The 22455-nt window shown below is 42.4% G+C and overlaps 1 protein-coding gene across 1 annotated transcript in view; it reads right to left on the bottom strand.

Moving 5' to 3' along the window:
- LOC147703677 (serine protease 53-like) overlaps positions 1-22455 on the bottom strand; it is a 187351-nt gene that overhangs the window by 74145 nt on the left and 90751 nt on the right. Inside the window, exons 7-8 of the mRNA XM_086932035.1 lie at positions 10428-10581; positions 2858-3114 (exon numbers count right to left, since the gene is read on the bottom strand). Of these exons, the coding sequence (XP_086788161.1) occupies positions 2858-3114; positions 10428-10581 (411 nt within the window). The remainder of the gene's footprint in view (positions 1-2857; positions 3115-10427; positions 10582-22455) is intronic.

The following is a 22455-nucleotide window of genomic DNA, read 5'->3' as shown; positions in this document are numbered from 1 at the left end:
TCATACGAGGCCACCCCACATCGACTGGGATCCATGCATGGATCGGAGTCGGCAACAAAGAAGAGCTTGGACCCCTGTCGGGCCCGCTGGTCCCGAAGGCATTCATTCGGGGGCCCAATGGGCCAAAAAGGCAAGCCATGCCTGACAGGAAGTTCTGTAGCTGGGCCGGAGTCGCTGACAGACCCGGGAAGGGCGGGTAGGCCATCGGCAACTGCGCAGGCTCCGCTAGAGCCGCGGGGTGGCTCCACCCGCACCCTCAGCCATGTCACATGACAGGCTAGGGAAAGGTGAAGAGCGATGACGCTTCTTCGACTTCTTGTGCTTCGCCTTACCTGACTCCGAGTGCGAAGACTTCGACGAACAATGGTGGTGGTGGCGGCTCCGCAACCGGTTTCCCGACCTCCCACGGGACCTGTAACGGAGCAGAGCGAACACCCGGGCCTCCAGCAACTTTCGTGACCGCTCCTGCCAAGTTTTTGGAGCCATGCCCTGGCAGTCGGGGCACGACTTGGAGCAGAGGTCATGCCCCAGGCAGGAGAGCCACTCACAGTGCGGGTCCGTCACCGACATCGTGCGGTGACATGCCGCGCAAGACTTAAAAGCGGGCATCCCTGTACACCAGGAGTCAAAGACTCAAAGAACAGACAAAAGGCCCAAAAATAACTCAGTCAAAAAGTGACTGGGGGTCCCACTCTCCGGATCTGCGCTTGTTGGCGTGGAAAAAGAAAAAACTGACATAAGCACGCATGGGCGCGTCTAAGTAGCTCCAGCGATGTCATCTCGGTGACTAGGACGCCTGCGACGTACGCGGAACCACACCACGACACCTACCGACGCGCAGTGGTACTGCTGATGAAAACTTTGCGGATCAAGTCTGACACCTGGGGTAATTCTAAGGTAAGGAATCTATCACTAACATGTTTCTTTCAGATACAGCTTCTTTAATGGTCTTTTCATTACATATATATTTACTTGACTCCTGTAAATATACTATTTTGTGGAAACTAAACAAGTGAATATTTGTGTCTCAGTGTATAACCATTGATGTAAATATACATTATTTGCGATCATTGTCCATCTCTACACAGTGCACATATTCAGAAATAGCTGCTCCTCACCCTCTAAATAGTCAGTAGCTTGAATATTTTGTTTTCTATTCTTTTAAAGAACAATGAGTTAGTAGCAAAGAAAGCTTACTGAAGCCAGTAAAGTTAACATTCCTTGTGACATGGTAGTTGCCTTGCTGAAGGGAGATGTGCCCTTTGTCCTAGAGAGCTTACCTATAGCCTGCAAAGCTGAGTCGCCATGAGCCCGTAACATGGGGTCGAAGATTTGAATAGTGGGAGCTGTTGAGGGGCCTCAAGGTCACAAACAACACTGCAATAAGATTTCAGAGGGAAAAGGGTACACCAGCCATAATACCTGAAGTGGTAGACTTTAGAACATCCTGACTCCTTAGCAGTACAGCTGAAGTCCACATCACCACTGGCCCTTGCTGTTTGGAGGGAAGATCTGCATTACGTCTCACCCACCCACCAATGTTACTCTTCTTGTATTCATTCCCCTTGCTCAACCGCAGTTCCAAAAGCTTAATACAGTATACCAGATAACAAAACATGAAAACATCTACAGTCATTCACCTTTAATCTCATCAAGGCTGCATCAATCTTTCATCAATGTTGCAAATGCCTGTTGGCCAGCAGAACTGCCTACGGACCCATGTCAATGACTAGCTCTGCAGCCAATCCAGTCAGAACAGTCAACAACTCATTGAATATAGGTATTTCCCCAAAGGAACTCTAAATACCTTACATAAAATCCTCCATAAACCAAACAGTCTTTGAACCAAGACATCCTTCTAACCACTGGCCAATAACAGACTGTTTTTAGTCAAAAAGATAGAACGACTGAAAGATGTACCTCAAAACATTTACCTGCATTCAAACAAAATTACCTGCTTTAAGATTTCCATAACAGATTCTAGTATGGCTGAGGCTCAGAAGCAGCAGTAGGACCACATGGGATGATTTTAAAACAAGAGTGGATTAAAACTGGAGTACTGCCACACCTATTACTTGAACTCTCCCTTGCCTTTGATACTGTTCACCATCCCACGGTTCTGCAGAGACTTGACAACATGCAAGTGCAGGGCGCTTAACCGAAGCAGATTGCATCTTTGCTATCAGACAGATCATCATCTCGCGGCTCCCTTCAGTTCAGCTCTCTTAACTCACAACTAATGTAGCAAATATCTTTGCCCCCTCTTTAACATTTACCTTAGCTCCATATTGCACCCAATCTGCTCCTTCAATTTCAAGTGTTACTGGTAAGCAGATAATAAAAAAAAATACTTAAATAAGAAAACTAGTCTGACTTTGACTCATACTCAATCTGACAATATCGCAAAGTCGAATAATGGATGATTTCTAACCATTGCAAAATAAAAACATGACAAATCGAAATATCCATGTGTAGTAAATGGATCCAAGACTGCCCATCAACAATATGCCCTCAGCAAGTAGGCCGGCCCCCAAACAGCTGAGTCCAAGTGAGGAATCTAGGGATAAATACGGACTCCAGTCTGATGTAGATGCCAATCAAATAGCACAAACATCATGCTCAAATGCCCTATCACTAGAAGATATAGTGTAATATATACAACAAGACAAGTGCCGACAAAAAAACAGAAATACCGAACTTGGGGGAAACATTCTTCTCTGAAGTGCACGACAAAGATGACACGTGCCAGCTGTACTGCGATCTCTGTGGAAGGTGTCACTGGTGGTTCCACAATTTGTGCTTTTAGCCCAGGCCCTCCCCCTGATGGTGAAGGACTGTGATTGGTGACTTTACGTACCATTTCCTGCTGCTTGGCGGCGACCAGTGATCCAGCACGTGGACCCAAAGCGGAAGCGATGTTCAGCCATCGGCACGCAGGCGGGCTGCAGGTATTCCCCAAACACCACAGGCTGTGAAAGCTGTAACATTGCAATGTCACCTCCCTCTACTGCTGTGACAAATGCACCATTAATGCTGATCTTCTTCACCTTCACCACCTGTGGGGGGTGTCCTAGAAGCACCGTCCAATCATCAGGGCTTTCGGAGACTTCTGACCTGTAGGAAGACGAGAGAAAGAAGAAATATTCCTTTCATCCACAGCAGCAGCAGCAACAACATCAAAGAAGGAAGGATACTGAGTGCCTTGTTTCAAGTATCCTTACAATACTGATAGGGCCGGTAATAGTTTACAGGCCCCATTGGAATTACGAGTTCTACTGGAACGCCACTATTCCAGTGCATATCACCCGGCCATTTCAGCTGTTGAAATACCTGATGAAGCTTTAAGGGAATGTTGGTTACTTGGATAATGATCATGTGTGTTAGTCTTGATTCGCTGGTAATTCTGCATTTCTGGGAGTTTTTTCAGGGTACACCTAAAAATATCTGGTAATTCCAACACTCCCACCACGACCTCTAGTGCTAATTATGTCCCCAGTCTCTGTAACACCAGGGGGGTGAAGGGGGGATGATATGCAGATACCAGGGTACTCATAATAAGGCCCCGAGAATGGCTGTGATTACTTTTTCATTCAGGAGAGAGCACTCAAAATCTAAAGTACAGTAGAGTAATGATCTAAAGAAACACAACGTGTTGGCTGCCAGGACACACACATTAAACCCTTAACATCACTTACTCATCCCCATCTTAACAGGTTGTAAGAGCTCTTTATACTTGCTAAGTCCCTTGCCTAGGCACCTCTCCTTCTACTAATGCCTAAAAGAGGGACAAACTCCAAAGACCTCTTGTTTTTTTCATGTCTCTTCAGAAGCCTACCCAAAGCTTCAGGTACATTCCAAGATATTTTATAGTATTGTGCAATTATTATTCTCTAGTGGTCGTATTTGTTTTTGTTTCCTATTCGCTGAAGATTCCAGTTACCGTACTTCAGCCAGCATTGGAGTTCTATGATTTCTGTGCGCAATCTTAGTAGAGAAGGCCTGATTCCGCGGTTATAGTTGCTCCCTCCCCAGACCCTGCTCATTCCATTTACCTATGGTTTTGGTGGGAAGCAATTGGGGCTTATTACCTTCTGGGATAATTTTGGATAGTTAAGTCACAGCCCCCCACACTTCTGAAGTAGCAATGGATTTTTGGCAGATTAAAGGCAACCTTCAGTCTCAGGGCCTGGTATAGGGATGGTCTCTCAAGATTTAATTTGGCCAACACTGGCTCTCTGCCTGCCTTACTCAAAGTTTGCAGTTTTTGTCCCAAAACTATTGATCTCATTGATAGAAAACAGGCACACTATTTCGAGTGATCATCATAGATCATATTCAATCTCAAAGTTCCAATCAGTTAACGGACAAGTCTCAGGAAAATTTTAACCCGGTCACATTTCCGAAAGGCCTGCCAGCTAAACAGATTCTGGGACTTCTGATGGCTGTTAGTCAATTCCACCAGTTGGTCCTAGAGATTTTTGACTATGTGCTTCCCCTTGAAAGCTCAAGAACAACAGGCTGAACCCTGGTATACAATCACAAAATGTCATAACCACAACACTTTAAAGACAGTGGATAAAGTCATGACACTAACATAAAAAATCAACTATAGAGACAGTACAGAATAATATAAAGGAACCCTCAAGACATCCTTCTACTCACAGCACGTTTTCAGATACCTCAGCCCAAATTAAGGAGCTCTTCAAAATTATCTCTAAATGTTATAATCAGGACAAGAACAAAATATTAGAGCAATTCTCAGGAACAATGCAACTTCTTAACTGATGATTTAATTGAAAAAACGGATAGTCTGAAGTCTCACTAGCAATGGAGAAAATTGCTGACACCACTTTCATGCATATTTCTAGTTTTATTCAACTAAAACTTTATAAAGTCAATAAACTTTCCATACAAGAAACTACATAGCTAATCAAGTCTCCACTCATCGCCTGATCACCAACTGACTGATGGCCACAAACTTACACAAAATAATCTTCTTGCCTCACTAGCCGCCATACTCCCAGAAAAATAATTAACCCATCCCTTTCCAGTGGTCAACTGAAGAGCTCCCCAACAAATGATGAACTACTTACATTAAACGTCTACTTGAAGCGAGCACGTGATGAATCTGATCTGGCAAACTAAAGGCAAATAGCAATGGACCTTTACTAGGGAACCTCAGTGACAAAGCAGCCTTCATAAAAACCTCAGATTTCTATGAACAAATCTACTTCCTCCATGACAAACAGACCAGTTTTTAAACACAGAAGATGCGTTGAATCTGCTTGAATTGTCAGAGTAGAGAAGATAGGACAATAGAGGACAGAGGTAAAAATATGGAGAACAGGAAGTAATGAGGAATAGGAGACAAAGTAAACTGAACAGGTGGTTGCGGGGAAGACTGAGGGATAAAGTGGAGTAGTAAAGCACCTGAAACAAGAGAGGGAATATAGGAGAGTAATACCTCCTGGCGAGAAAGAGATTTGTGAGATTAAAATTGAGCAGTCAGTCGGGATTATATTGGAGAGGTTGTTTCCTTAACTATTTTAGACAGGTCCAGATAGGTATTCAGGAAAGATATTGTGGAAGATAATATAAGAAATAGAAGAATACCTTCAGAGATGTTTCATACAAAGGAGGAATGCCAAAAGCTCTGTGGTCCCAGCATAATGAGGGTACTAGGAACATTGCCACGTTAAGGATTTTTGGCCTCACACAAGGTATATCTTCGTATCCCCTTTTTGGATCACCTTTAAGTTTATTATCTATTTTCAGCTCCTTCAAGCCCTCATCACGCCAAACACTACTGAAAGTTATATTAGAAATTGAGAAACCGGGGCGCAAAAAAAGCCAAAGCTCAAACTGTCCAGTATCCGCCAACCAAATGGTATCAAAAAAGATTGAACAAGCAACGCTAATGCCATTTCTTTTTTTGCATCTAAATAAGATACCAAGTATGTGCAATTGTAGCATTAATTGTCCGATGCCAATTATCACAAAAACACCCTCACAACTGGCATTCTGACTACAACTGGGAAAATAAAAGCACTGTACGAAGTATTTTCACCACTCCGTTGCAAGACATCTGAACATTGTCTCCTTGATTCATTTCCCCAGCCTTCTTCCTCCTCTCCTCTTTCTATATGTACATTTCTTTGGTTAGTCATTGGCCTCCAGCTCAGTTGAATGTGAAAATGGGAGAAGGGTAGAAGGCATGAAATTGACAGAGAGATTTAGAGAAGAGTATAGAAAGAGATGACGTAGAGGGAAAAGACTGGTAGAGACAAAGAAACGGCAGAGAGATAGGTGAGTTAGGAGATACCAAAGGTAAAGAGAGAAAGCTGAGTTAGTCAGAAAGACACAGTCGGGTAGAAAGAGGAAGAGGTACAGTGGTAGGTAAGGGTTTAGAGTGAAGTAGAAAGAGATATAGGTAGGGTAAAATATATAAAAAGATGGAGAGAGTGGGATACACTGAGAGGTGAGGTACAGTAGAAAGAATGTTTAGGTAGAGAGACATGGAGGCAAGAAAAGGTAGAACGAGACATGGGGTAGTGTAAGATATTGGGGTATTAGTTGAGGGGAGTGAGAACCATCCTTAAATAATAATAATTACAATCCTTTTCAAGGTGAACCACAAAAGTCACTAAATAAACCCTCTGGTAGCTTGGCATAAAGCAGTGAAGTTTACTTTAGAGGCAATGAGTAAAGTATTTATGCAGCACTCAAACAGTAATAAAGTAAAAACACGAGATGAATTCCAAACCAATTTATCAAAATAAGGTACATTTTAATAAATAAAATGACACCAAAATGACACAAATATAATTAGTAGAACAGGATATAAGACTTTTTAAAATGTTTAGGTAAAGAATAGTGCCAAGAGGTGAAAAGCAACCAGCGGGTATCTGGTCGCATTGGACTGGGACCAATCGAATCCTGGTGCTTCTCTCATGGTGGTTACCAGCATGAGAGCAGCACCAGGATTGGTTAATGGAATTTTCTGGAGCCTACGGAGCCTAAAGGAGACAGAACAGAACACGGAGCAAGGATGTCATGTAGTAAGCGAGGTAAGTGGCTATTTCTTTTTATTTACACTTGTCGCTCAACTTGAATGCATGCACCCACCCACCACCCATAACCCTACTCTTTCTATTTGCCAGCTGCCATGCCCTTTCCTCTGGATTTGGCTCCAGCCTGGCTAGTATAACAATGACAGGGGTGGGCATGGTGCCAGGTTCTGTGTGGGCCACGCCGAGCCCCTGTGAGGTGTAATCAGGGCAGGGGAACAGATAATCTCAAGCAATCCTGTCAGGAAGACCTACACCCCCCACACCCAAGCCCTTTGTCCACCATCTGGGAGCAATACACATTACACCACAGGAGAACCATTAACAGCCAGGTGACCCTGGCAACTGGCAAAAAGGCACTTTCGGCAGGAAAATACTAATTTTTGAAAATTGTCGTTTTCATAATAGCAATTTAAAATCCAACCGTGCCATTAGGTTGGATTTTAAATTTCAATTACACAGAGTCTTGGAAAAAGTTCTAGCTAGTCCCAAACTGAAGTTATGCTTTCTAAGAAGCTGTACTGCAGCCCAGTGTTTTTCTGTGGGAGAGCCAGCCTTGCCGTAGTGCAAAACGACTTTGGAGGTTTTTCACTTACAAGACATATAAAACTTAAGAACATATGTCCTATTTTTTAAAATAACATGAACCCTGCTCTATGGGCATATTAGGCCTACCTTAGGGGTGACATACAAGTTCTAAAAAGGAAAGTTTAGGACTGGCAAAAGCTTTATTTTGCCAGGTCGAAATTGCAGCTTAAAGCTGCCAAAGCAGGCTGCTGGGGCAGGCCGGTAGAAATGTTAAAGTAAATGAAATGAGCCAGTTTGTTGTCTGCCAATTTTGCGATTTAAAAAAAAGAGAGCACAACACTTAAGCAGGAGTAAAATGAGCAGAGTCCTATGGCTAACAAAAATGGGTTCAATCAAAGAAGGCAAAGATCAGGGGTGATCCTGCAGAAAGAGCACATTTCCAACAGGTTGCGAGAGCAGTATATGGAGAGGTAAGGTAGGCAGAGAGCAAATGTGGAGGTAAATAGAGAAGCAAAATAAAAAGTGAGGTATTGAGACAGATCAGAGAAAAATAGGTGCGAGGCAGGGAGAAAGGTCTAGAGAGGGGAAGAGTAGAAAAAGATGAGTTGTAGAGAGGAAAAGGTGAAGTAGAGAGAGACATTTAAGGTAGAGAAAATGAAGCACGGTTGGTACAGTGATAGAGAAAGAGTGAGGCAGAAGGACACAGACAGACAGAGGTGAAGTAGAGTAAACTTCAAGAGAAAAGAGAGAGAGAGAAGCGAGGTACAGAAAATGAGTTGAAATGGAGACTCAGATACAGAGAAAAAATAGAGAGATATAGGAGGTAATGAAAGAAAAAGAGGTAGAGGCAGGGGAAGAGAGGTAGCGGGAAAGGAGCAAGCTTGTTAGCCTATGTAGAGGCAAGAAAGAAAGGAGGTAGGTGGAGAGGTGAAGTAGTGAATGAATGGTGAGGTAGACTGAGAGATTGGGTCTAAGAAATAGAAACAGCTTGATAGCAAGGCATGAATTAGTGAAAGATACATGAGATAGAGAGGTGAGGTAGAGTGTGGTGAGTGGTGAGGAAGAAGGAGAGAGAGCTGAGGTATAGTGAGATGTAGAGAGTTGGAGAGGTCAGATAAAGAGAGGTAAGGCTGAGAAAGGTGTCACAATCAGAGAAGTGTGGCTCACCGATTAGAGCGGCAGACCCTGAGGCAGAGGTCTGGCCCGGGACCAGGGTTCAATTCCCAACCTGGCAGGGTCTTGGGCTCAATGTCCACGGACTCGGTAATTCTCGACTAGGTGCCTACTCTAATCATGGGTCTCACTCTGCAACTCTGGGCAATAGCTTGCTTAATCTCCACAACGGCCCTGAAAGCGCTAGGATGCCTGGCCTCACCTTGGAGGTGCCCAGTAAGGGGGCATCTCACAGGGAATGCCAGGAAGGGTTCCACAGCGGTATACAGCGCCAAGATACCTTTCAGGTGATAGTGCGCTTTACAAGTATACACACATTTACATTTACATTTACAATCAGTGAGGTGCTCAGAAAAGGGTCTGGTCAAGAGGGTTGAGGTAGAGAGAGGGGGATAAAGTGGTAGAAATGTAGAGGTGAGCACAGAGAATGGCAAAGAGAGAGGTGAGGCTATCAGATGCATGGTGGGGAGAGGTATAGTGAGACAGATGGATGTAGACAAAGGTGAGGTAGAGGAAGTCCAAAAAGGTAGGGTATGGGTTGAAACACAGAGATAGGTTGTCAGGGAAAGACATAAAGGAGGTAGAAAAGGTGAGAGAAAGGTATGTGAGGCAGACAAAAATAGGTAAAGAGTAGTGTAAAGAGGTGACTTACTGAGCTAGTCAGAAACATGGGTAGATAGAGACAGATAAGTGTTGTGGAAACCATGGGAGGGATTTAGTGATTTAGGTAGAGAAAGATGAGATACCATAAAAGACAAAGATAGAGCAGATGAAGATAAGAAAGGTGATACAGAAAAAAAGAGATACAGAGAGGCAAAGTAGACAGAGGGAGCTAAGAGTATGCTAGAGTGTGGTAGACTGATAAGTATACAGAGTGTTAAAAAGGGGTGAACTGGATATGGAAGGATATGTTAGAATAAGCGATAGATGAGGTAAAGAGAGGTATATACATGAGTCAAGAGCAGTGAGTTAGGAATAGAGAGAGAGAGTCAGTGGTAGATGGAGGGAGAGAGAGAAAGTCAGCCATAGATGAAGACAGAGGGAGAGAGGATGAGTTAGAGATGAGACTAAGGACAGAGAGAGTTTACTACGGGACTCCTTGGCAGGTGCTGTCCATTGGCAATTGCCCACTTTGCCCATGCTTTAATTTCCTCTGATTATGCCTCATCCTGTTGGACTGCTCTTGTGTCCTGCTCTAGGATCACAGGTCAGAGGGGTCATGGTATGAATCCTGTAGCAGTCTCAAAGATCACTTCCTGATGTATATCCCTGGAAGGCTTTATGTTGACATACTAGAACACTCAGGGTACTCTCTCAAGAGCTAAATGATACTCACCCAGTGGTACAGCCATACTGCTCAACTAACCATTATGTTGTGTTTTCATGCCCTCATTCTTAACCTCTCAACTAGAGAAATGAGTCCTGTTTGCTTCTGTTGGATCACCATTGTATCAATCCTTCATCTCAGTACAAACAGTATTTTATCTTTATTAACCTCAATGGTTTCACTATTCAAAACTTCTGCCTTCATCCTCCTTGGTGATGCAACAGGGAGAAAGGCATGAGCATCACTACGTACTCTGTGATGCAACGATAAGTAGTTGAGGGAGATGCTGTCTTCGAAGTAAGATGTCCTCACAGATTGATTGCTTCACTTACCCACTGAAGCAGTGTCCGGCAGCCAGGACCCAACTCTCTGAGATTAAAGTGCCTTCACAGGTGTAAATGCCTTGAAACAGAAGGCCCACACTCCAGGGCCACTCCCCCGGCTGGGATCCAGGCTCTGTTGTGTTAATTTTGGGGATGCCACAACCTGAAAAGGAGGAGCGGACTGAGTGAATAGGGGAGATGTGTTAATTGGTCAGACAGAATAAATTACAGAAGGTAACCATAGCCTCATTTAGTGATCAGCATTCTAACCATAAGCATAAATAGAAAAATATCTCACTGACCTTCAGGGATCAAAATAAAGTGTGCCAGTTACAAAGGGCATCTCTTCTCATTAATCCTCCCAGGTGTAACCCAGGAGATTGCCAGTGGCACAGAAGCCACATTAAATATCAGCGACCACACCAAGTTCTAACTCAATCTGTGAAAGCAGCCACTCCTCTCCTAAACTCTGTCTCAGGGAAGGTTTTAACAGGGTATTGACCCCTTTCTTCTTCTAGCCAAAAAGGAGATAAAGGTGTTCCCTTCCAAGAGTTACCCAATTAAGTCAGCAGAAAACAAACATTGGCAAAGCCAATAGGTTTGGCGTTGGCCACCAGCATTTTGCCAATTCTTGTTTTGTTTTGTTGTGGTTTTTACATTTGACAAAACACAATTGTTCGGGAAGCTGCCAGGCCCTCATCAAATCAGAAAAAAAGGCATTGGCTAAAGACAAAAACTGTAAGTATTCCCTGGCACTGAATGAAAATACTTTGTGTGTGGATATGCTCCTTGTGAAAGTACAGCATGTCATAACTCATGGTGAAGTCAGTCAATGGCTGAAATGGGCTGAACACATTGTCCTTTGATGCATGCTGGAGTGGGTGGAAGATAAATGTTAATGACACAATAACTGACTAATGCAGTGGTTCCCAAACTTTTTTGACCCGTGGCTCCCTTGACCTAATTGGCATTTGGCCGTGGCTCCCCACCATTTCTTTACCGGTGGGCGGGATGTAAGCAGACTGGTTACATAGGAGATTTACACCTATAGACAATCTATTAAAGATGGGAGATGGACATTAGGAAGGACTTGTGGAGTAAAAATACAGCAGGGATTGTGTAATGATAATCTATCGCTTGTCTTTCATCAGGCTTCTTCATATTGCCAAGTGCACAGGAGAACCCTTACATGTGGAGACCAGCTACGTTCGCTGGCAGGCTAAAGCGGACAGGCTGCGAAGGCCAATGTGGCCAAATTCAGAACTAGCTCTGGATAAGGCGTTAAGCAGCCTCGCCAAACTTTTAAATTTAAGCAAAGTTATGGATTTTTGGAAAAAGAGAAAAAGCAGCATGTGACTGTGGACTGCAGCACGCACATTAATGTATGTTTTTGTATTGATGAAAACGCTAAATATATATATATTTTTTTAAAGGTGTGTGGTCCTTGCATCATAACCAGCTCTGTTTCAGTGCATGGAGTCTGAATTAGAACTAGAGCCAGTTCTAACCAGTGGTGGCTGGTGCATTTTAAAAGTTGTGAGGCAGAAAGTTGTACGTTGAATATAAAGTGTGAGCGAGCTTCATTCAGACAAAGGTGGGGAATGCAGGGGGTTCTCCCCTCATAAGAATATTTGAGAAATAATAGGTGTAAATTAAATATTTTTACTATATCTTTCAATAAAGGTTGTTACCATAAAAAAAAGCAAATGGACTCACAAACACATGCTCCTCTACCTGCTCACACACACGTTAAAATGACTATTCAATATCCATTCAGTGACCCATTGCTACCTCCACTTATCTGGAAAACGCATGCTGGAAATGCGGCCGGTCACCCAAAGACACTCGGTGTGCACTGTACCCCCCACTTCACAGGGGAAGGGATGGAACAGTTCTCAGGGAGATTCCACCCAGGAATTCGTGTTGGGCACTGAATGCCCATGATCAAAAATCCCAGAAACATACAAGGCCACATTTACATGAAAGTGCGCATTGTGGGCGCGGCACTACAAGCCCTTACTTACCGATTTCCTTGTGAAGAGGGAAGAGGATCCAACGAGGGAGGCACGGCACAGCACTGCGGGTTGCAAAAACGTGACTTAAACACTCCGAGCTGCGTAGCCAGAGTAATGCAAAGACTATGCATCTAAAAGCACGTACGACGCGTACGTATGCCCGAATGGCAGTGCGCTCTTGGGCCAAACCACTTTGAAGGTGGCATTTCGACCCCCCCCCCCCGCATGTTGTTGCGGCTCCAATTTCCCACATCGTGCACAGCCGTGCAGCACTCCTGGCTTCTCATCACAGCGCACCGGGGTGCCGCGGTGCAGTTTGGGAACCACAGGACTAATGGATTACTATGTTATACATACTTTTAGTATAATCAAAAGGTATTGGATAAGTCAGAATTAAAAGCCAATTGGACTGGCAGCCTCTTGCCTCTGGTAAAGAAGGCAAGAAAAAACGGAAGGAAAGAAAAAAAAGAAAAGAAAGCAGGCAAAAAGGAAGCATAGAAGGCAAAAAAAGAAAGGAAAAAATGCAAAAAAAGAAAGTATGGCAAGAAGGAAGAAGGCAAATAAGAAAAGAAAGAAAGAAAGAAAAAGCTACCAGAAAAAAAGAACAGGAAAGAAGAAAAGTAAAAAAGGAAAGAAAACAAGAAAGAAAGAACTGAGGAAGGAAGAAAGGGAAGAAGGAAGAAAGAAAGAGAGCGAGACAAAAACAATGAAACAGGTAGGAAAGCAATAAAGGGAAGGAAAGCAATAAAGGGAGGGACAGCAAAAAAGAAAAAAGAAGGAAGGAAAGAAAGAAAGATGAGAAGGAGGGGAGAAAAGGAAAGAAGGAAAACAAAAAAGAAAAGAAGGCAAAAAAGAAAGAAATGAAAGAATGAAATGAAAAAGGCAAAAATAAAAGAATGAAAGAAAAAGGCGAGAAGGTAAAAAGGGTATGAAAAAAGAACAGAATAAAATTAAGAAAAGGTAAAAGAAGAATAAAAAGAAGAAGCAAAGATGGAAGGAAAACAAGAAGGAATGAAAGCATAAAGAAAGAAGAACAGAAGGCAACAAATAAAAAGGTAAAAAGGAAATGAAAATGGAAAGAAGGCAAACAAGAAATAAGGAAAGAAACATGGAAAGAAGAAAAGAAAGAAAGAATGAAATAAAAAAGGAAAGAATGCAAAAAGAAAAGAAAGAAAAAAGCAGAGACGGAAATAAAAAATGAAAGAAGGCAAAAAGAAAGAAGGAAAGAAAGAATGGAAGACGGAAACAAGAAGGTAGGAAGTAAGGAAAGAGGAAAAAGGAAAGCAGCAAAAAGAAAGAAGGAAAGAAAGAATGCAAAAGAACGAAAGAACGAACACAAGAAGGAAGGAAAGCACTGAAGAAAAAGAAAGCAACAAGGAAAGAAAAACCGCAAAAAAGAAAGAAGGAAAGAAAGCGGAAAGAAAGAAGTAAAGAAAAAAGGAAAGAAGTCAATAACCAGAAGAAAAAGCAGGGCAAAAAAAATGGAGGAAGGAAAGAAGAAAAGAAAGAAGGGAAAAAGGCAATAAAGAAAAATAAGGAAAGAAAAAGTGAACAGGAACAAGGAAAGAAACATGAAAGAAAGAAAGACGGAAAGACCGGCAGAAAGAAGATGGAAAAACTAAGAAACAAAGAAAGACAAAACATGGAAAGAAGGAAAGAAAGAGGGTTTGCAGCATAAAATATTGGATACTAAAATCCAAAACACACCCCATCTAAGTTCGTGTGCTGCAAATTATAAACATTTTGGGGCCAGATTTACAAAAGGATTCGCATCAGGTTTGTTAATTTAATAATGCAGACTCAATGCAAAATCCTTTTCAGGAGTTACAAACCAATGCTAATTGGTATTTGCATTGGTTTGTAAGGAAAAGTAACGCAAACCAGCGCAAAGCACTGCTTTCCATTACTCTGTGTTAAGGAAGCGTTCAATGCGTGGTGCATGGGCATTTGTGTGTAATCACCCATGTTTTTGACTCAAAACCCTATCTACAAACAACAGTAAACATGGTTTAGCACCAAAAATTAACACTACTTGAAAGCAGGCATTAACAAGCATTTGCAATGCAACAGGTCTCCAATTTTTTAGAGTTACAGCTATTGGCATTGTAATTACAATATCTTCTTCATATGTTTTTGTTTGTACTGTAGTGAATTTATGTAAAGAGACATAGCTGCAGCCCTTTGTAGTCGACTAAGTACGTGGATTTACAACTGGTATGTAAGAATTACTGGTGGTAGCGAGAGGAGTAGGTAGCAGTAGGGTGCACTGTCTAGAGGATTTGGAATGAATAGTTAACTTTTGAGAGAAGCAGCTGGAGCAATACCTAGAGTAGCAATAATGTGGAATTACAGTATGACCAGAGAAGCAGCTGTAGTACTGTGTTGAGGTGTAAGATGTAGAAATATTTATGGAGTACAGTAGTGTAAAGTGCTGTGATGTGCTAAAACGGAAGCGCAATAAAAATGTAAGAAGTCACATACCGGAGAATAAAGGGCCACGGGCTGTTAAAGCGAAAGCGACTTGAAAGTCTAAGAAGTTAGATCTGGAAGAATAAAGTGCCTTTGGTTGGTAAACTGAATGTGCATGGAGATCCAAGAAGTCACATACCAGACAGGAAACGTAAAAGCGACCAGGAACTAACGGGCAGATGTGGCCTCTGGCTGTTTCCCCGTGGTTGATATGGGGCGCATGCAGACATGTGGCATAGCACTTCACGTGCACACAAGTACAACCCTTTGTACATTGCTGCCTCTAAAACATTGCAGTGACCGGTAACGACTGGGTAGATGTCGGCAGGTGCACTCAAGGCAAAACACTGACTATAGAGGCCTGAAGTTTTCACGTTTACTAATGTTTATTTGGTGAAAAAAAGGAGTTGACCACTTTCGAGGTGCCATCTTTCGTATTTGTATTTCATCTAGCTCCCTGAAGTACCCGAAAGGACATAAGTGGTGCGGTATGAAAAAGCACCACTCGTAAAAAATAATACAGAATGCCATTTACAGCAGCGGATCTATTGTCTTTTGTCTCCTGCTTTCAGCGCACTTCTACCTTCTGTGCGAGCGTAGCTTGGAGCAGGTGCAATGTGCGTGGGACTGAGGGTGAAAGCCACTGATATTATTGGGGCGAGGTTGCTCCAAGTCCTCATATGCCCGATCCGTGAATCCGTACAGTGTTTCGCAAGGGAGTGTGGCTTTGCAAGCAGGGCATTGTAAACTGCACACCTTTCCCCATTGTATTTTTCAGAGAAGGTGTTACTATTACCCGTTCCAACAAGGTACACATGCACAGGAGAAAAGTACACAATATGGTGAAACATATTCCTACCAAAAAACTCCAGGTGTGACTGAGTCGAAAACAGACCAGTGCCTAATTTGTGGCGGTGGTAACAGGTGGTGGACACCGGTACCCATTTTTGGGAGACAATAGCTCAATTCATACATAGACCCCAGAACAAGAGAAAGCTGGAATTGTAGCAGAAGATAAATAATAGTAAATTGCGACTAAGAGAAAAGAACCAGCACGATTTAGATAGGAAAGGAAACGAAGGTGGTAAAAGAAAGACGTACAATTTGGGATCAATAGCCAGTGTGATATCCGATAACCCCATGGGTGGGCTTCTACGAAACATCCCAATATGAATTTGTATTTTTATATAGCGTGAACCTGACCCTGAGAGTTAGAGCACTTTACAACAGAACTAGATTACGTTACTGGAGAACAAAAGTGTGAGTGATCTGCCCAGCATCGCAGGATGTTGGGCTGAGACTCACGCTTTTTCCAAAGTCGGCAGCACAAGACGGCGGAGCGCATTGTCTCTTTGTAGTTTATTTTTTAACCCATTCAGTATTGCCACCCTTACCTTAGCATGCTTTGAACGTACTTCCACAAAAGAAGTTCTGTTATTAAAAGCCTCCTCCTCAGCGGTGTGTATATTGTAAAGGTATATGTATGTATATATGTATAAATACATATCTATACAGCTCCGCAGAGAGATCGCGTAAACATGGCAGCATGACTCATCTTCCCTCTGAGGACTGGAAATAGTGACTTAGCATACAGTGGCAGGACCGGCGTTGGGCGGTTGCATGCGGTCACTGCTGCCACAGAGAGGCGCTGCCCTGTCCAGCTCAGGGCCAGGACCAGCTCTGACGTGAGTGCGCTCGCCCGGCACTTGCCCTCTCCCACCACCGTTTCGGGCTGAACGGGATACAAACATGAATACAAAAGTTACAAAGCCTTAGACGGCCCCCGTGAGAAGCATCTAAAAGTTTTAACATGGGCATCCTGTGTCTGACCCCTCACTTGCTGGCTGCTGCACGGAAGTGAAAGCGGCAAGAAGGTCTAAGAGGCTTCTACAAAAAAGCTGAATCCCGTGTGACACACATAACATGGGTAAAAGCAGTTCTTCCACGGGTGGTGATAGCGCGTGCCAGTGCCACTTGCAAGGCGCCCGAGAAGATAAAGTGCAACAGTACTGTCACAAAAGCCGCCTTGTTGCCCATGGTTGAAAGGAGGAGCCAAGAACGGGCACACAAAAAGCAGAAAGCAATCTAATAACGAGTAATGCTCTAAAGCAAAAATCATTTAGTTTCTTCCCAGTGAAAGCAGGGAAGCTGTATAGATATGTATTTATACATATATATATATATACATAAACCTTTACAGTATACACACAGCTGAGGAGGAGGCTTTTAATGACAGAACTTCTCTTGTGGAAGTACGTTCAAAGCGTGCTAAGGTAAGGGTGGCAAAACTGAATGGGTTAAAAAATAAACTACAAAGAGAAGATGCGCTCCACCGTCTCGTGCTGCCGACTTTGGAACAGGAAATGTATCCAAAAAAGACGAAGCCCGCGGGTGGTGGGCGTGTGCGTGCCACAGCGAGACATGTGGTTTCAATTATCACGCCCGTGTCTTGGCACGATAACTGAAACCACATGCCGGCTGGTGCTCGTAATAGACACCAATAGGCCATGGGCAGAGCAATGCTCCCGCCTTTGGCCAATTGCATGCTGTCTTTCATAAAAAAGACGCACGCACATGCCAATAGCGTGGATCAAAAGAAAAAGCACACGCACGAGCGTGTGCGATTCCTAGGTCCATTTTCAAACCCCGTGCAAGAGGTCTGTTGCAATGTATAAAAGTAATTTGTAAGGTAAGAAGATCCAGTAGTCGTAGGTATTCTTGAAAGGGTGTTTATTAATTAAAAGCTGGTAAATAGGTAAATAGGAAGGCCCCACCGGGAGCAGCATCCAGCTGCTCAGCCCCACTCATTCAAACTGACCACACATTCAAACCATGCACACAGGAACATTCTAATGACATCACACACACAGGCTGAGCAGCAGGGAAAGAGATGATCAGGATATAACACATCTCCCTCTTTTAAAACAACGAACACAAAAGAAAGGAAGAAAAACTAAATACAGTATGCCCTGATGATGACAAGGTCAGGATTTCAAATAAGCAGTCAACATAAGAAAATGAATGACTGTAAATAATATTATGAAATAGCAATATATCATAACATAAAAATTGTTGCATAAAAGATGAAAAGAGGAATAATATCCTCTCGCACAAAACCAATGTGGAATCACATAACCACCATCCCCCATCACAAACCAAACCCAAAATATCACCAATCATGCCAGTTGGCCAGACTGTCACGAAAAGCAATAAAAAGGGAACCCAACTAAATAAAATGCACGGAGTATATAACTTCCCAATGGCACACTTTATAAATGAACACCTCTAAATGAATAGAGCACTTTCGTGGTTCAAAAAAAAAAAATAATGTATACAACTGAGCATTAACAGAAATGAGGACTCTGCAACCTCATATAATTCAATCTGAAACTGATGGAGCACCTCAAACCATGAGCACGTATGTGGCTCCGCAAAATATGCATCCTAAAAATCCAAACTGGAGAACCAATCTTCAGAAAATACACTTAAACAGATGGAGCGCCTCAAACAATGAGCACCTATGTGGCTCCGCAAAATATGCATACTAAAAATCCAAACTGGAGAACAAATCTTCAGAAAATACACTTAAACAGATGGAGCGCCTCAAACAATGAGCACCTATGTGGCTCCGCAAAATATTCATACTAAAAATCCAAACTGGAGAACAAATCTTCAGAAAAATACACACTAGGATTGAACACCTCAAAACATTTTGAGCACTAAAAGTGGTTCAATGCAATAGAAGAAAATGTAGCACCTACATAACTCCTCACAGTAAAAAGTTTTGTGAACTCCTCTATTAGAATAGAGCACTAAGAACAAGTGGTTCATCAAAAATATACACAAAATTAAATCACAAGACCTACCTATAGTAGTTCCAAACGCTCCTACTAAGAATCACTAGAATTAATTAAAATTTTTGCATCCCAACTCAATTAACGCACTCCTATGGCTCAACTAATTAAAGCCAATTCTACAAAGAATGAACACCTCAAATAAATTGAGCACAAATGTGGTTCATTTCCATAAAATAAAAATCTAGCACTTCCACGACTTTGCATAGTAAAACATGACCACTGAAAATTCAATACATAAGTGGCTAAATTCAGTAAGCGTAAATTAGCCAATTAAAATGACAGTAAAGGAGCACATTAACAAAAATCTCAGTATATAAATATTTCATGTAGTAACAGTAAATCAAATCATATTCTTTGAACATAATATGTAAACAAGCGTAAACATATCATCACAAGTACACATGTGATTAGCAAATAATTCAAAACAAGAAACTAAAACAATAAAAGTAGTCACCGTTGTCATGTTAAACAGCTCCACTTCTTCAGTAAGGCAGGTAAATGACATTCACAGACTTGAATCCAAAGTGTCTGGCGCAGATGGAACAGAATTAATGTATGCAGTACGTAATGTAGGAATTTTTCGAAGAAAACAGCTCCGGTGAGCAATCTGTGGCAGTTTCAAAATCAATTTCAGTCAAATTGTTTATTAACAGTACCTTTCTCTTGAAGAATAATTTGAAAATGCGCTCGAAGTTATTGAGGAGACAGGAGCACAATAAAAGAACTTAGGCAGTCAGTCATTCGTAATCTCGACGCTCTTTGACCTTGCCATGACAGTTGTTGCCAAAGATGCACATACGTGCGCATAAACACTGCGTGAACTTGACCCTTCATGACGCAGATGCACGTTCATAGATGACGGCGCGTTCTACAGAATCACCAATACTGTGGTAGTATTCTGTTGCGTCATCATTCAGTATCCAGCCGGCCAAGAAACAGATCTTCAGCTGATGAGAACGACCGTTGGAAATACGGTGAGTAAAATACAGTATTTTAAATATGGCAACAGAGTGCAGGGTCAAAATTTTCACTAAGCCAGTAATCAGTACTCCGGGGCTCGATGTTAACCCCCGATAACAGCAATTAACATATGCAATCTTTGCCGCCTCACATAAATTGCTGAAAGGTTCATATCTTTTAATTTAATATTGGTTTTTGATCTTTGCCCTTGATAGTAGCACAAAAGGTATTAAAGTTTTCCACTGTTTCACTCTGACGCTCAGTCATAACTTTGAAATTTTGACGCTCTTGTTAATAAATCTGCTATTTTAAAATTCAATAAGCCACACAAAGTCCAACGCTTGAAACATACCTTTATGGATGTTTTCAGTAGGCTGTCAGATGTGACATGACACCGGTGGGGCATCAAAAAGCGTTGCTTGTCTTCATTTAAAAACTTTTCTTCATATCTTGTAGTTCCATGTTTCAGAAATAGTTCCTGCACGCGTAGTTCTTTCTTCATCGTCGCCATTGTTGCAATGTATAAATGTACTTTGTAAGGTAAGAAGATCCAGTAGTCGTAGGTATTCTTGAAAGGGTGTTTATTAATTAAAAGCTGGTAAATAGGTAAATAGGAAGGCCCCACCGGGAGCAGCATCCAGCTGCTCAGCCCCACTCATTCAAACTGACCACACATTCAAACCATGCACACAGGAACATTCTAATGACATCACACACACAGGCTGAGCAGCAGGGAAAGAGATGATCAGGATATAACAAGGTCTCTCGCTACGGAAGCAGTGCTGCGCACTGCAACGCAGGCGCGAGACCTAAAAAGGAGAAACACATTTATTTCTCCTAACTTTCCCCACTTTGCATGGATTCTGCACTGTACATAATATATACAAAGTAGGAAACATTTTTAAGTTAGTCTAAGCAAAGCATTTTGCCCTCATAGGCTAGCTTTCCAGTACAAAACATTTGCTAGACTCACACAGACACCTTTGCACTATGACGCAAAGGTGTTTGGTGCTCGGCTACCTGTTTGTGCAGTGGCGCTAGGGAGAAGTGGAGGAGAGTGCCATATCTCTGTAGATATGGCGCTTTCCTTTTCTTTCCCCATCACTAAAAGCCGCACAGCAACTTTGGGTCCTGCGCTGCATTCAGAGACACTTTTGTAAATCTGGGCTGAAGTTTGATTTTCTTCTTGGGCAAATGTTATTAAAGCACCATTGATAATACTGAGTCCAGGAACACAATAAGGTACGCTGTGAAATAGCATTAACCAGAGGAACAGAGGTCATTCCAAAAGGAATTTACAACAGCATTGGCAGGAGACAAGAACTGATAAAGCTAGAATATGCAATGTGCTCATTTCAATGGCTATTACATCAGGAAACAATAAAGAAATAACAACGCAAAAACACTGGCACTGAAAGGCACTATATCGTGAGCGATGTGCTCCTTGTGAAAGAGCAAAATGCAGTCAAAGTGAAGTTAACCAATGACGTTAGTAGGCTGACCCATTGCCCCATGCTGTATGCTGTACAGGGTGGATGCAACATGTGAATGACACAACAGACCAATGGATGAAGAGAGGTGGCTGAAAGCCCCTTTAAGTAAGTATATTATACTTATTATATTGTGTAATATCAAGAGGCTTTGGCGAAAAGCAGACCTAAAAAATGGTTTTATACGGAAACTAGAGGGAAATGCATCAAGATACCAGTGGCATGAAGGGACAACATGATGGAGGAATTAACAATAGAAAAAAGGAAGAGACAACCAGGAGGAAATCTCTCAACATTAGAGTAATGGTGCAGGTAGAAATGGACTCAAATAAAAGCTTTGCAAGTAAAAAGAAGATACAAAGGGAAAATCAAAGAAACAAAAGAATCAAATAACACCTCGCATGGGTGAACTCACTGTGCCAAGAAAACGCAAAGCTGGCTCAGCGAAGAGTGGTGTTTGTTGCTCTTTCGCCTCTCCTGGATTCAGAAGAGAATGGTTGCTCTTTCCAGTGCTAAACCAAAAATGAGGCAGTTGCCATCTTGCAATGGGACAACTGAAGCAATAACAAATCCCCCAACAGAAGGAGTAGACATCTTGAAATTTGGAACAGGGATGACCTGATACTCCTGCAGCATGGCTGTTTTTGCTGTCTTGACTTTGCAACGGATCCTACTTAGGGTTCTCTGGAGCGAACAAACAATCCTACAGCTCCCATCTACACACCCCATGAAGTTGCTACAGCTGAAGGACAGCAGGTACTTCCACAATACATTCAGGCAGATCCTGGGCAACAACACAAGTTACAGAGAACGTAAGCAAAGAGAGGGCTCCACGGTCCTTTAAGAAAGACGTAGGTGGCAGCGTGACAGTGTAACCTTCCACCCAAAGGTCACCAGAAGAGGAAAGTGACAGAAACACTCAAGCCAAGGAACGGCAACACAACAAGGAATGCTAAAAACAAAAGGTGTGGCTCAAAGTAGTGGAGATTATTATAGATTCCGAATGAAAGGAATGGTAACTAGGTCAATCACACTCTGTTAAATGTAACTACTTTGGTAATCTCTAAGGTGTTTGTTATTAACGGTTCAACAGACCATGTGGTGAGGTCTGTACTCTAGAAATACTTCAATTAATACAAATGCTGTATGGCTGTAACCCTTCCAGTCAGCCATACAAAACAAAAAAATCACTCTCTAATTGGGCACCACATATCACTGCTACTGTACTGAACAATTGAGTTGACTA

The sequence above is a fragment of the Lissotriton vulgaris genome, chromosome 7 (genome assembly GCF_964263255.1).
Source record: "Lissotriton vulgaris chromosome 7, aLisVul1.2, whole genome shotgun sequence".
NCBI classification, from domain to species: Eukaryota; Metazoa; Chordata; class Amphibia; order Caudata; family Salamandridae; genus Lissotriton; species Lissotriton vulgaris.
Note: the sequence above shows the minus strand (reverse complement) of the source record. Positions and strands in the feature narration are given on the sequence as shown.